The sequence below is a fragment of the Alexandromys fortis genome, unplaced genomic scaffold (assembly GCF_014885135.2).
Source record: "Alexandromys fortis isolate MF-2015 unplaced genomic scaffold, M_Fortis_MF-2015_v1.1 scaffold_145, whole genome shotgun sequence".
Taxonomy (NCBI): domain Eukaryota; kingdom Metazoa; phylum Chordata; class Mammalia; order Rodentia; family Cricetidae; genus Alexandromys; species Alexandromys fortis.
In genome coordinates, this window is record NW_026068049.1 from 2,049,145 (window position 1) to 2,062,983 (window position 13,839).

The 13,839-nt window shown below is 42.8% G+C and overlaps 1 protein-coding gene across 6 annotated transcripts in view; it reads right to left on the minus strand.

Annotated features, from left to right (window-relative positions):
- The window catches only part of Cyp39a1 (cytochrome P450 family 39 subfamily A member 1), a 151,128-nt gene extending 137,412 nt beyond the window's left edge, over positions 1-13,716 (minus strand). The window contains exons 1-5 of one of the 6 annotated variants that reach the window (XM_050119335.1): positions 13,389-13,709; positions 5,847-5,982; positions 4,117-4,291; positions 2,782-2,931; positions 439-532 (exon numbers count right to left, since the gene is read on the minus strand). In XM_050119335.1, coding sequence (XP_049975292.1) covers positions 439-532; positions 2,782-2,931; positions 4,117-4,291; positions 5,847-5,982; positions 13,389-13,574 — 741 coding nt within the window. In that variant the 5' untranslated portion in view covers positions 13,575-13,709. Of the gene's footprint in view, positions 1-438; positions 533-2,781; positions 2,932-4,116; positions 4,292-5,846; positions 5,983-13,388 lie in introns of all 6 variants that reach the window. The other 5 variants (XM_050119334.1, XM_050119339.1, XM_050119338.1 and 2 more) reach the window with 5 other exon arrangements.
- Between the last annotated feature and the right edge of the window lie 123 nt (positions 13,717-13,839).

A 13,839-nucleotide genomic window follows, 5' to 3' on the forward strand; every position in this document is an offset into this window, starting at 1 on the left:
TTGTTTTTCAACAGAGCTGCTCAGCTCAGGCTATGAAAACATTTTATTTGTTGTATGGAAAGATGGAAAGGGAAGTGGCCTAATCCAAGAACTACGCTGTAAAGCAACAAAGACCTTTAAATTGTACTTCTGTCCTTTGACACAGTCAACTGTGTGAAAACAAAACAAAACAAAACAAAAATAAATAAATAAATAAAACTCACGAGTTTCATCTTATTTTGTTGTTTGTAGCATCCATTTTGCAACCCTATAGAACAGAATGCTTTGATGCTATGAGGCCATGATATTAAAATAATGTATATAAGCAGGCCTAGTCTATCACTTGGTATTAAAATTATATCCAATCACACACATTTCCTGGCTAAGAAATGTTTTGTAATAATCACTGTTTAGTCCCATGTTCATTACACATATCTTAGTGAAGGAACAGGTACCTACCCTGGAATGGCCTGCTAGTGACTCATGAGCTTTGATTTCATCCATGTTTTTCTCAAACAGCTTCAGGAGCCACCTTTTGGACTTTGACCAGTTTCTGCATTAAAAGCAAAACAAAAATCCATAAAATCAGTGATTTGCAAGGGTTAGGGTCACAGGTTATAACATAAAAGGAGAGAATGTTGGGGCTAGAGAGATGGTATAGCAATTAAGAGCACAGGCTGCTCTCTCAGAGGACCCAGGTTCAATTTCCAGCACCCACATGGCGGCTCACACCTGTCTGTAACTCCAGTTCCAGGGGCTCCGACTCCCGCATACAGACATGCATGCAAGTGAAATACCAATGCACATGAAGTAAATAACTTATATACTTTTTAAGAGCTAAAGAATGTTTCTTATAGTAGAATAATTTCCTCAAATTTCATCTCTGTTTCCAGTTAGAATTTCCACAGAGGTCCACTTCTGAATTATTAGTTCACAAGTAAAACTGAGGGGACAAGAAAACGAATTTGGGCTGTCATTGAAGGAGAAAGGGTGTGTCAATTGCTTGGTTCATTTCACTGTGCCTATCCTAAGAGTGACAGGTGAAAGCCCAGCATAGAGACCAGATGCTGATCCAGCTAAACAAAGCCCATTGGTTATTGTCACTTTATTCTTGTCTGACCATTACCAGCATCCACGGCTAATGGATCTGGGTGCTCTGCAAAATCAATAATGAAATTCTCAACCTGGAAGTGATCGCATTAGGGAGCAGGGAATTAAAGACAATAATTGCACGACAGGGTGAACCCTTTATCAACGGGATTAGTCTCATTATATAAAACACCGGGAAGCACTTGATTGCCTCTTCCACTCTGAAGGCACAGTCAGAAGTTGACAGTCTGTCATCAAAAGGAAGCCCTCCTCATTAACCACCCTGCTGGTACCCTCAGTCTCCAAACTATGGGGGGAAAAATTATTGTTTATAAGTTACTCATCTATGCCCCCATAACTGTCCAAATAGAATAAAACATAGAGCAACTGCCAAGAACCTTTTAAAATTCAGTTGCTTCTCACTGCATTTTACAAATATTTACCTGAGCCAATGGTAACAAATGCATTTGATCACCACCTACTCACACCTTATGGAGCAGCGGGCTGATTCAGCAAGGATTCAAACATAATCAATTCAGTAATGATACACTGTACTTCAAAAGAGCCTCTGATACAATCTCCATAACATGTCTCAATATCTCTCTCTCTCTCTCTCTCTCTCTCTCTCTCTCTCTCTCTCACACACACACACACACACACACACACACATACACACACACACACACACAAACACACATTGTTGTTTTTCAGAAATAAGGGATAGGGAAGATGAGGACAGAGGGAGGCAGGAAGGAGGAAGAAAGAACAGAGAGAAGGAAGGGAGAAGTCTATCTCTTTTGTTCCTCCTTCACTTCACACGTGCACACTAAAACAAGCAGGCTACAGAGCCTGGTGTGACGGTGCACTTTTGCAATGCCAGCAACCTGGAGGCTGAGGCCATGAGTTCCAGGGCCAGCATGGCTACACAGTGAGAACACCACACGGCCTGCCACCACCGATTTTTTAAAAAGTCATAGAAACAGCTTCCTTCCATCTCAACTGATGCTAACCTGCTGAAGAGAAAGAAATGCAGTTGGAATATGGCTTAGTGAACAAAGCACTTGCCACACAGTATTGGGAGACCAGAGGAGTCTGAGTCTCCAGATGGAGACAACAGAAACCCTAAAAGCTTGGCCAACTAACCTGAATGATGCTGGAATGTTTTAGACCCCGTCTAAAACAAGGTGGGAAGCAAGTACCAAAGCTCAGTTTCCTCTGACCTCCACTCATTCACTACGGCAAGCGCACTACTCCCCCAACACACGCACCTACATCCTACACACATATAAGCATATGAAATAAAAATAAAGCATTGAATAAATAAATAAATAAATAAGAGAGCTGGGAGCTAGGAAGGCTGTTGAGAAGGTAAAATGCTTGTTGTGCAAGCCCAAGGACCTGCATTCAGATGACCATTGCCCACGTGACAGCCAGCACGGCAGCATGCACGTGCAATCCCATGCAGCGATGGGGAATGCTGGGCCTCGGTCGTCAGCCAGCCTAGACAAAATGGTTAGCTCTTAGTGATCAGTCTCATGTCAAAAACCCATGGTGCAGAATGATAAATCAGGCCACCTGATATCATCCTCTGGCCTCCACTCATACGGGGCACACCTGTGCACACACATATCAAAGCGAGAGTGAGATGGAGGTTAGCTATAAATATATGTTGCTGAAAAGAGAAAACTGATCAATTACAGAAGGCCACCCTACCTCAGGAGCCATTCCGGTAGCTGGGATCCATACTCAAAACCCTCATCGTAAGTTTTAAAATGCTGGTAGAACTCCTTGACTTTCCTCTCATCTGTGGGAAACAACCCTTTCTTAAAGAGAGTATTGACCGTGGCTGGATAAAGAAGATGCCTGCAAAGACAAGGACGCTCAGGAAGTCAACCGAGTAACCAATAAAAACTTTATATACAAAGATAGAATTGCCTTAAAATGACAGCTGAGCAGTGGATAAGGGGACACAACTTTGGGGGAAAAGTCATTCTTAAGTTTTACCGTCTGCTGCTGGAAATCAAGCTGCCGTTCAAGGACGACAGAAACGTGATTCTGTTTATCTAAAGATATTTTAAAAATCCTTTCTTAAAAACAAGACAACAAACAAAACTTTGTTTTGAATTATGTGTGTACATGTGTCTCTGTATGGATGGGTGAACGGAGGTGCCTCTGACAATCAGAAGTCAGATCTCCCTGGCACTGGGGTTATAGGCAACTGTGAGCTGTGTACTATATGTGCTGGGAACCACACTTGGGTCCTGGGGAAGAGCGTGTGTGTTCTTAACTACTGAGCCCTCTCTCCAGCCCCGAAGATGTAAAAATACATTCTAAGGAAGCACCTTCGACCCATAAAAAATTGAAAACAATAAGCTGAATGAATGTCACTCATTGGGAATTTATTTAGAAAATGGTAACAGCTAGGACACCACTCAGGTCTTTGAACGTAGCGGCAATTAAACTAGGAATAAAAGGGGGTAACAGTAATCATTCCTTTCTTAAATTCTCACAAAAGTCTGCACATTCAAACTACTGCCTACTGGGTTATCTATTGACATCACCTGTTTCGGCATAAATGAAATGAGAATGTCCCCTACAGGCTTCTGTATTCGAATCCTTGGTCTCCACTGGTGACACTGCTTGGGAAGGTTATGGAATTTCTAAGAGGTGGAGTCTTGCAGAAGGAAGTACATCACTGTGAGGTGGGGCTTTGAGAGTTCATACCCTTATTCCACTCCTAGGTCACGCTCTCTGCCTTTGCACTCCTAGGGTTCTACTGGGGTGAGAAAGTGTTTTGGTAACTCAGTTTCTCATGTGGAGACTCTATGGCTCTTCATCAGCCAAGTGACTGCTGGTTTACTTGTTCACTATAAACTGAGAATGCTAAAATAGAAAGTGCCTTTTAATTAGAATTTCAATGCTTTTTTTTTTAAAAAAAAAAATCTCATAGTGGCCTAGTTGATAGAGAACATTAATTCGCCAGGTGAATTTCAAAATCCAATGTATTAGCTCCAAGTATTTTATTTGAAGATTAAAACAACTGTTTACCTTACAAAGTCGTTCAGGTCCGCTGTCCCCCGGGCACCTAAGTCTTCCAGTTGCTCATGGAATGCCTCACTGAGCTGCCCAGTAAACTGATGTGTGCTGAAAGTACCCATCTTCCCCTTCATCAAGACATACAGTTTTTCATGCAGTGAAAAAAAGACATTCTTGGGAATCCATGCTAAAGACAGAGGAAACTAGTATCAAAATGAGCGACAATCCCTTTGCGGCACAGAATCGGCCAGGAGGGGCTATTGACAAAGTCCTCCCGGCATAGGAAATCAGTAGATCTGTTCTCAAGATGCTCTATAAGTGAGGGAGAGGGCTGCTACTTTTACCCCCTTCCACCTCCAGATCTACGTTCAAGGTGTGTAGAAAACGCAGAGGGTCTTTAAACTCAACACTCTGCAAGCTATTAATCACACTTAGATCATTCACTACTCTCCCAACCAAACCCCATTTCTACACACACACACACACACACACACACACACAGACAACAACACCCCCCAAATTCCTCTCCTAGTTATCTTCTTGACCATTCCTTCCAGTAGAATAACTCTGACCCCACTCCAGAACACTTCTTCCTAGAAATCTCCCTCTTCCCTCTACAGTATCACCTCGGGTTCATTCAGGGTAGGGGTAAGAGTTTTGGTTTTTTAGACTACTTTCTTTAAAAAAAATTATCTAGTTAATCTATTTTGATTAACCAAATAAAAGAATCTTTTAAAAAAAACCTTTAAAAAAATCATTTGTATTTTATGATTTTGTTATGTTCAGGTTATATTTTGTATAACGTGATTTAAATTAAATGTTGATCTCTTGAACATGGTAGGGGCTGTTTGGTCAGGATAAGAAGCTGGCTGAAGAGGAAATGCTAACAAATTTTAACTGTTCAGTAGAAATGTCATGAGAGGTCACAGCAGAGCCCTAGGCGAACATTCCCATAATATCCATATGCCTCTAGCAGATAAGTACGTTCCTTTTACTGAAGAAGTATGTTAGTGTATAAAACAACAGCCTTCAAAATATACTCATCGACCACAAACCCCATGGCTTACATAAGAACAAACACTAGAGAACAGTGAATTTACCCAATAGACTGTGATCTTAAAATGGCTAAACTTTTCATCTCTGAGAGGTTGTCAAAGATTTTTGTCTTAGTACGAAGAAATGTATGACAGAGTACATTATAAGACTCTACGAAGGGATGGGGGGGCAGAAGAAGGACACCTTAGCACCTTAGGCAAGAAGAAGTCAGGCAGGCATTCAGGGAAGATGCATGGTCTAGGCACAGGACCTAGGGAGACCCAGGCAGAGCAGGAGCACAGTCTCCAGTAACCGCAAGCAAGCTAAGACAGACGGAGACTGTAAGAAAGGAGAAGCCAGCCCTAGCTAGCATTATAGCCCCAATGGGCACTCTCGGGAGAGATCACAATTATGGCTTGCTTATTAAGCAGCGGAACTCTACTCTGGACAAGCAGAGTACAACTTGAGTTCTCTGTGTAGCTTTGGTGCCTGTCCTGGAACTAGCTCTTGTAGACCAGGCTGGCCTCGAACTCACAGAGATCCGCCTGCCTCTGCCTCCCGAGTGCTGGGATTAAAGGCGTGGGCCACCACCGCCGCCCAGCTGCCCTTCACTATTCTTGAGAGAGGACTGAGGATGTAATTTTACTCAAAATTACTCTTGGGTTTCGATGTTATACTTCAAGGAAACTATCTAAAATATTGATTACCTGTGTTATAGACAGGATTTTGTACAGCTAGTTCAAAATCTACATGTTTAGATTTTAGAAACACATCGATTCCTTCTTCTTCGGTAACAAAGGTCATTCGCTTTCCCATAGCAAAGACGGTAAATATTGGTCCATACTAGAATAAAACACAAAACCCAGATATATTAGTAAGCATTTCTAAATCATGGATTATGCATAACAGTTTTACTCCAGAACATCAATGCTGACATTGGAGCAATGGCTCAGTGATTAAGGGTGTGTACGCACTGTCCTTGCAGAGGACCGAAGTTCAGCTTTAAGCACCCAGATTGGGCAGTTCAACAGCCATATATACTCCAGAGGATCCGATGCCCTCTTCTGGCCTTCAGAGGCACCTGCACACATGTATACAAGTGTGTGAACACACACAAACCACACATACACACTTAAGAATAAAAGAAGAATACCAGTGAAGTAATGGCCCAGTTTTGTAACACCTAGTAGTTCCTAGAAATTCTGTGGGTCACATTTAAATTATATGAATCCTATTTCATTCTCTCCTAAAATGTGCATAATAAGATGCATAGTCTATCTTCCTTTCTTGGTTATTAGAAAATAATAAACAATAATATATATGACCATAGTGCTCTTGAAACCTTATATTCAAGATATCAAGAAGCTTATAAGTAAAATACAGCTCAATACTGCTCAAGAGACATACACAAAGCTGAAGGGAACAGGCCTTAAGGGCCTGTTTATGTTTAGACATCATGGTGCTGACATGGATACAAGGCCTCAGCCAAGATGGCTAATGCTAGATATAAGGCGGCTATGAGTCAGCAAAAATTGACTGACACTGGGTGTTCAGAAGCCCCCAAAGCAAGTGATAATGTAGTCTGCTCTATAACCATTTCTGGCCAATTGTCACCTTTGTATGAGTCTGTCTAAATATGGCCTTGAGGTCACAGACAAATCACCTTTTGCCTTCTCCAGATCCTGTATAGGTCTGCATGCCTACTTGCAATCTGCATGCTGGTATGCGTGTATGTGTGCCGGTATGTGCCTGCCTAAGCCGGCACACATTTACATGAGCTAGCATTTGCCTGGCTGTCTGGCAGCGTCTGCTTGCCTTGCAACCTGTTTGCTGGTGCATAATGCATGTCTTGTCTGTCTAGGGCTCCTAGCGTTCTCTCCATCCGCCTGACTTCCTGAGACCCTCCTCTTCTCCTGGCATCAGAGCTCAGACTTCACAAACCACCCATCCTTCCTGATGCAGTAGCCATTCTTTCCCTTCTCTCTCACATCATCTCTAGCATGAGGTTTGACTTCTGGGATTTGCCCTAATTAGCTCTAACTGTGGACTTGACCCAGCCTCGGAAGTCTCAATGGAGGGATTGCTTAGACCATAATGGTTGGTGGGCATGCTGGGGGAGAAGGGCTATCTAATTTTTCAATCATACAGGAAGGCCCAGACCATTATGGGTGGCACCATTCCCTGGCCAGGTGTTGCTAAGCTGTAGAAGATGAACATGAGTGGGCAAGCAGTGTTCCTCCATGGTGTCTACCTGTGAGTTCCTACCGTGGCTTCAATCAATGGTGAACTGTGATTTGGAAGTCTAAGCCAAAGAAGCCCATTTCTCCTCTGAATTGCTGTTAGTTGATGTTTTAGCAGGGCAACAGAAATGAAACGAGAGTAGACTTTATGGCCTTATTGGATTGAATACATGCCATTTTTCAGAGCCTTCTGCTTATGCTCTAGTATCCATTAGGAACGCTGGCAACAAACTGTACGCCGTGAAAATGGCCACACATTCGCATACCATTTTGGACTCCTCAGTATCTCAAGACATCGTTTCCGCTCATCGCTGCTTCCAAGTTCCTCGCTTTCGCGCTAATCATGAGATCAGCACACATTACACTCTTGATAAGACCGACAGATAGTGCGAGGCAAACTGAAGGTTCAAGAATCACTGGCTACCAAAACCAAACAAATAACAACAATAGCAACAAACCAACTGCGTCCTATTTCTCACATCTATGACCCAGATGTCAAAACTGCATCCCAATAATACCTAACTGGCAACTGTTTGCTAGTGATACTTAAAAGAGAGGGAGTCATTCTCATTGTTATGAGAATTGTTAAGGTCATTGTAATTCTCACTGTTGTGTTTAAATGTGTGTTCTTAACTTTCTTACTAGGAAAGTGGCCTTCCTAGTGGCAGGGGCTTGTAACATGATGAGTTAGGGGCTTCAAGCAGATACCAAGTTCAGCCACACAGAGCCACTGAGATTAGTGCCGACTCATGCTGGTGCTGCTTAAAAGAGCTCACCGCAGCATTCTGCATAGTGAAACTCAGGGTGGGGATACAGACTCTACAGCAGAGGGTTTCTCTGTTGTTTGTCCTCTGAGCTCCTAGTCTCAATTTAGTGCCAGGCTGCATACAAACCCTTAGGAGTGACTTCTCCCATTGTTACCATTCTCCAGAGAGTCAGCTGGATTCTGGGTGCTGTCAAGGCAGAATCCCACAGAACATTGAAGGACATTTGGGGTCCTAGTTCAAGGACATCGTAAAAAGCGATTCTAAAGCCATGGCCAGGTTACAGTGTAAACCTGAGTTCCCATTTCGGCAGGACAAATTATCTAAAAATATTAAGTGCTGAGTTACACAATTAGCCGCGTGTTCCGATAATAAACTGCGGAAGTATTTTCCATAGAGGTTGGACATTAGGCGTCTTCAGGCTCAGCGTCTCTTCACAAGTGGCTGTTACTATCGCTAACCTGTGTGTTTGCCGCCTGGAAACTCTCGTCATGGACGTGATGCTCACATCCATTTCCTAATCGGACTGTACTTTTCTTTTGAGTGTCCATGGTTCTTTCTACACACTGATGCTCCGTGGAGCACGGGGCTTGCAAAAACTTTATCCCTTTCTGATGTTCTTCTGTTTGTCCTCCTTGTGGGTTCTGTCACAGAGAAGAGATGTCTGATTTCCATAAAATTCTATTGATCTGCTCTTCCTTTTACGGCCCGCACTTTGAGAGCCAATCAAAGAAGTGTTTCCTAGACCCACCAGGGGGAAATTCTCTTCTTCTTGAACTTTTTGTTAATTGTGTTTCTGGTGAAGACTGGAATCCACCTTGAGTTAATTTCTCAGCTAAGACGTGAATCTTGGGTTGGGGCTCTGCCTCTGCCTCCCGAGTGCTGGGATTAAATGTGTGCTCCACCACCGCCCGGCTAGGATCTTTGATATCTTTAATTAGCATTTTGGGGTTCTTTGCAAATAAGAATCAAACCTACTTGGCCAAATTTTTACCAAAATATTTGCTTGAGTGATTATAAGCATTGTTGTAGGTTAAAGCACACATGTGCAGCCACACAGCCAGTAATTGTGTGCCAACCTTTCTGAACACCCATACAAACTCCAAGTTCTGAGAACCATCCCAACCAGACGGTTTAATGTAGCTAAGGGGCTGTACCTGAAATCCAGGCTCCTCCTAGCCTGTGACCAATGGTTTATTTCTAACACTCCCTCCTCTATCTTGACGCTTATGCAATGCACCTTCGAAGTTTCTTCTTCAAAGTCATAATTTTATGGATAAGAAAACTAAATTGCACCAGCAACAGCACACCCCATCTCGCAGCTCAGCTACAGATCATGTCGATTTGGAGCCACTGCTGATGCATTAACTGGTTCCTTCCCTACGTCCACACGTGACTTTCTTCTAGTGTGCCTTATCTCTTCTTGTTTTATTATTTGTTATCGTTGATTCTGCTTTGTCTGCTGACTGAGACAACACTGCCTCGCTAGTTTTGCTTCACTCTGCATTCTTTTTCAGTGGGGCACTTGAAAAACGGGGAATGCACCAGAGAGACTAAAGCCCCACCCCAGCCCCCAGAGTCCCTCATCCTGCGCTCCCAACCACAGCGAACTCCATTTCCAGCTACTGGGAACAGGTAGGAAAGGAACTCATGCTGTAGAGCTTGGCAGTGATAATTGAGAACTAAGTGGAATAGAGACGGAATAAGAAGTATTTTTCACTATAGTTGTGTGCATGTTTGCAGAGGTGTAAGCATGTAGAGGTCAGAGGTCAACACTGATGTTTTCCACCATTGCTCTCATCTGATTTCTTGAGACGGAGTCTCTCCCTGAACCCGGAACTCTGAGGCTGGCTAGAGAGGCTGGCCAGCGAGCCGCAGGGCCCCTCTTTCCTCCCCTGGGATCGCAGGTGTGTGTAAGGGTCTTGTGCTTGCACGTCAGGTACTTCACTGCCTGAGCCATCTCCTAAGCCTCTCATAGGAGTCAATATTTTAAAATGTTAAACGATATTAATATATAACCCATTCAAAGATTAAATCAAACTACAGGGAAGACTTTTGCAGCCACCAAAGCTTTCCCTGTCTTCTTCAGAGGTGGAAGCTGAAGGGATGCTCAGCATGTATGTCAAAAAGTCCTTCCTCAAAGGTCCAAAAAGCCATGCATTCCCATACAGTTTCCAGATAAATGCAACCCCTATCAAAGCGTTAAAACTGGCTGCAGATGCTGAGAAAAGGCAGATCACATTCTCTTCCAAAACTTCTTTCAAACGCGAAGAGTGATGACGTCACAAACATGCAAAAAGGCTGTAAAAGGTTTAGCATTTCCACAATGGAGCTTTTCTTGCCTGCTCCGAGCAAGCAACTAATGAGAAAGTAGACTGAGAAAGATGACTGGGAGCAAGGCATGCTGTGCACACCTGAATCTCAGTCCTCAGAAGGCTGAGTACTCAGGCTGGAGGACTCAAGTTCAAAGCCAGCCTAGGCTACTTAGTGATCAGTAACCCATGTAAAACAAAGAAGTAGGCCAAGCTGGGTGGTGGTGGTGCATGCCTTTAATCCCAGCACTTGGGAGGCAGAGGCAGGCGCATCTCTGTGAGTTCGAGGACAGGCTCCAAAGCAACACAGAGAAACCCTGTCTCAAAAAACAAAACAGAAGAAGAAGAAGAAGAAGAAGAAGAAGAAGAAGAAGAAGAAGAAGAAGAAGAAGAAGAAGAAGAAGAAGAAGAAGAAGAAGAAGAAGAAGAAGCAGCAGCAGCAAAGCCATTGGTTCAGTTTGGTTTTCCTTTTGTGTCTCACTGTGTGCACTGGCTAAGGAGTGGGTGAGGGGTGAGCATTCCTGCCTTGGGACTTTTAGCTTGCATGGTTTAAAAGTCTCCAGTGCACTTTTTATCATCCTGACCATATGATAAGAATAACCCTTGAAAGTAGGCTTCAGGATTCAAACATCAAACAATGGAGCCATAGTCTTTGAGTATGAGGGAAAGACTATACACATACTCTGCGTCATGTAACCTAGCAGTTGGCTCTAGAGAGGCCTCCCACACACTTGATCTGAGACAACTTTGCCAAACATTCCATAAAAATTACTAAACTCATATGACCATGGAAAGCTGTGGGAAACAAAGAAATATTGTTCTAGGAAAGATTCTTTTTCATCTTTCATGTATCAGACTAGTAAGAGTTTCATATAAATACGTTATCCAGTAGGGCCCAGAATTTAATATGTTAAGCAAATTTATGTGCTAAAACAAAGGTTAAAAAGTATATATTACATCTTTTTCAAAGCAGTAAAATAACACAACACAATCATAACTGATTTAATTGTACATTTGCCCCCAAACAAATCTATTTTTGGAGTTTGTTCTGAGGAAATAGTCAAATAAGCTTTAAATGTACAACTACACACACACACACACACACACACAACTATCCATTGAGAGCTGGAGAGATGGCTCAACCATTAAAGGCTAGGCTCACAACCAAAACTATTAGAATATTCATTGAGGTATTGGTTGAAACAATGGAAAGCAGTAGGCGACAACCTGTATAACTCAACTATTGGGATTTAAGTCAAATATCCTATCCTTATTTGATGAATGCATCCATTAAAGACTGGAGATGGCTCAGCGGACAAAGTGCTGGATGTGCAAACATGAGGATCAGAGTTCAAATCCCCAGAACCCATAAAAAAAGCCAGGCATAAGACGCTCACATCTCTATCTCCTCATCACTGGGTAAGAGACAAGCAGTACTCAGAGGCTTGCAAGCCTGCCGGTCTAGCCGCAAGAATGCGCTCCAGATCCAGAGACCTTGTCCCAATAAAATGTAGAAGAGAAGGGAACTAGGAAGACACCCCGTATCAGTCTTTGAACTCTGCATGCTCCTTCCTGCATGGACTAAAAGCTCCTGCACACAAGTGGATGTACACACACAGACTGAAAAACTTAATGATAAAGAAATATTATATCTCATACATTGTATTGTGTTTATATGTGTACGGGCATGTATCCATGTGACGTCCATCCGGGAACAACCTGAGGGACTCGGTTCTCTCTTTCCACTATGGAGGTTCTGGAGATTTATCTCAAGACGTTAGACTTGGTAGCAAGCACCTTAACCCACTGAGCCATCTTGCCAGCCCTCTACCTTACTTTCTGAGACAAGTTCTCTTCCTAACCTGGAGCTTGGTGGTTGGCCTAGACTTGCTGATCAGTGAGCTCCATGAATTCTCCTGTCTCTGCCTCTCCTGCATTGGAATTTGGGGTGCATTTGGCCACATTGGCTTTTTTAAAAATTAAGATTCATTTTATTTGTATGCATATATGTTTCTATACATGGGTATGTGTGTGTGCATGGATGTTGTGGGAGGACAGAGGTTTTAGATCCTCTGAAGCTGGAGCTGTAGGCGATTGGAATCCAACCCAATGTGGATGCTGGGAACAGAATTTGGGTCCTCTGCAAGGGCAGTATGTGCTCTTAACAGCTGAGTGTTCTCCCATCCACATGTTTGCTTTCTCCAGCCCTCCCCCAACACATACACCTTAAAGATAGGAGATGAGGATTGAATTTAGGTTCTCATACTTGTGCAGAAAGTAATTCACCCTCCCAACCACAAAAATAATAAGATCTTGGCAGCTAAAATATGAGTAAATAAAAAAAAAGCCAATAAAAGAGTCTCTTTTAAAGTGCTCAACATTCAAGAACTACTTTAAGGACAAAAACTTTTAGAAACGCGTCCTTAGTTGTCTCTTCGGGGTATATGGGAAGAAAGGACTCATCAATAAAACTAGTAGCTGGGGGAGGGTGGTGAAAAAGAAAGAAAGTGGCAAACCTTGAATCTGTAAAGACCAACTTAGCAAAACAAGTTTTACAAAATCGTAGTGTTACCTCTATTTGTGATACAGATTTATTACTCATTTTCACAAACCGGAGTCATGTAAACTTATCTTCCCCAAGTACAACGCGCTTATATCCGTATGTTGATAAACACGCACTTAGAATTAGCTCAAGGAAGTTACTAACACTCAAAAGACATCTCTCCTTCCAACAAGCTCTGTTGTCTTTCATTTCTTGATATTTTGCTTAGGACATAGCTGAAGATCATGTGTAGAGAAACAATCGACAGGATTAATTGCCAGAAGTATGCTTATGTCCAATGTTCTAACATTGCGCCTAATAAATACATAATTTGAAAATAAAATACTACCTCTCTCCAACCCCACCGCCACCTCCATGCACAGCTACATACCTTGATTCTTGCTTTTTCTATAAATTCAAGAGGAGCTTTCCCAAACTCAAATCCTGCTCCGATCCAGGGAACCCAGCCCTGGATGCACGGGGGTCCACGCAAATTCTTCCACCGAAAGAATAAGAAAAGAACACAGCTTCCCAGGACGGCGATTACTACTAGTGAAAAGAACTCCATGACGCCCATCTTCCAGAATCACAGACGTTTGAAAACGTACTTCTCCTGGAGCATTTCCCCTTTCCCTGCAGACTGAGGAAAACGCACCGGGTGTTCCAAACTTTAAGCCGAAACTTTGGCCACCAATTCTCTTGCGCAACTGTAGTTCCTTTGCCCCGCCCCAATTTTTGTGCAATTTTTGCATTGTGGCTCCCTTCCACCTTCGCATTGCTTTCGAATTCTGGCCAGTAGGCAAAAGAAAAAAAAAAAAAAAAAAAAAAAAGCAATCAGTGGA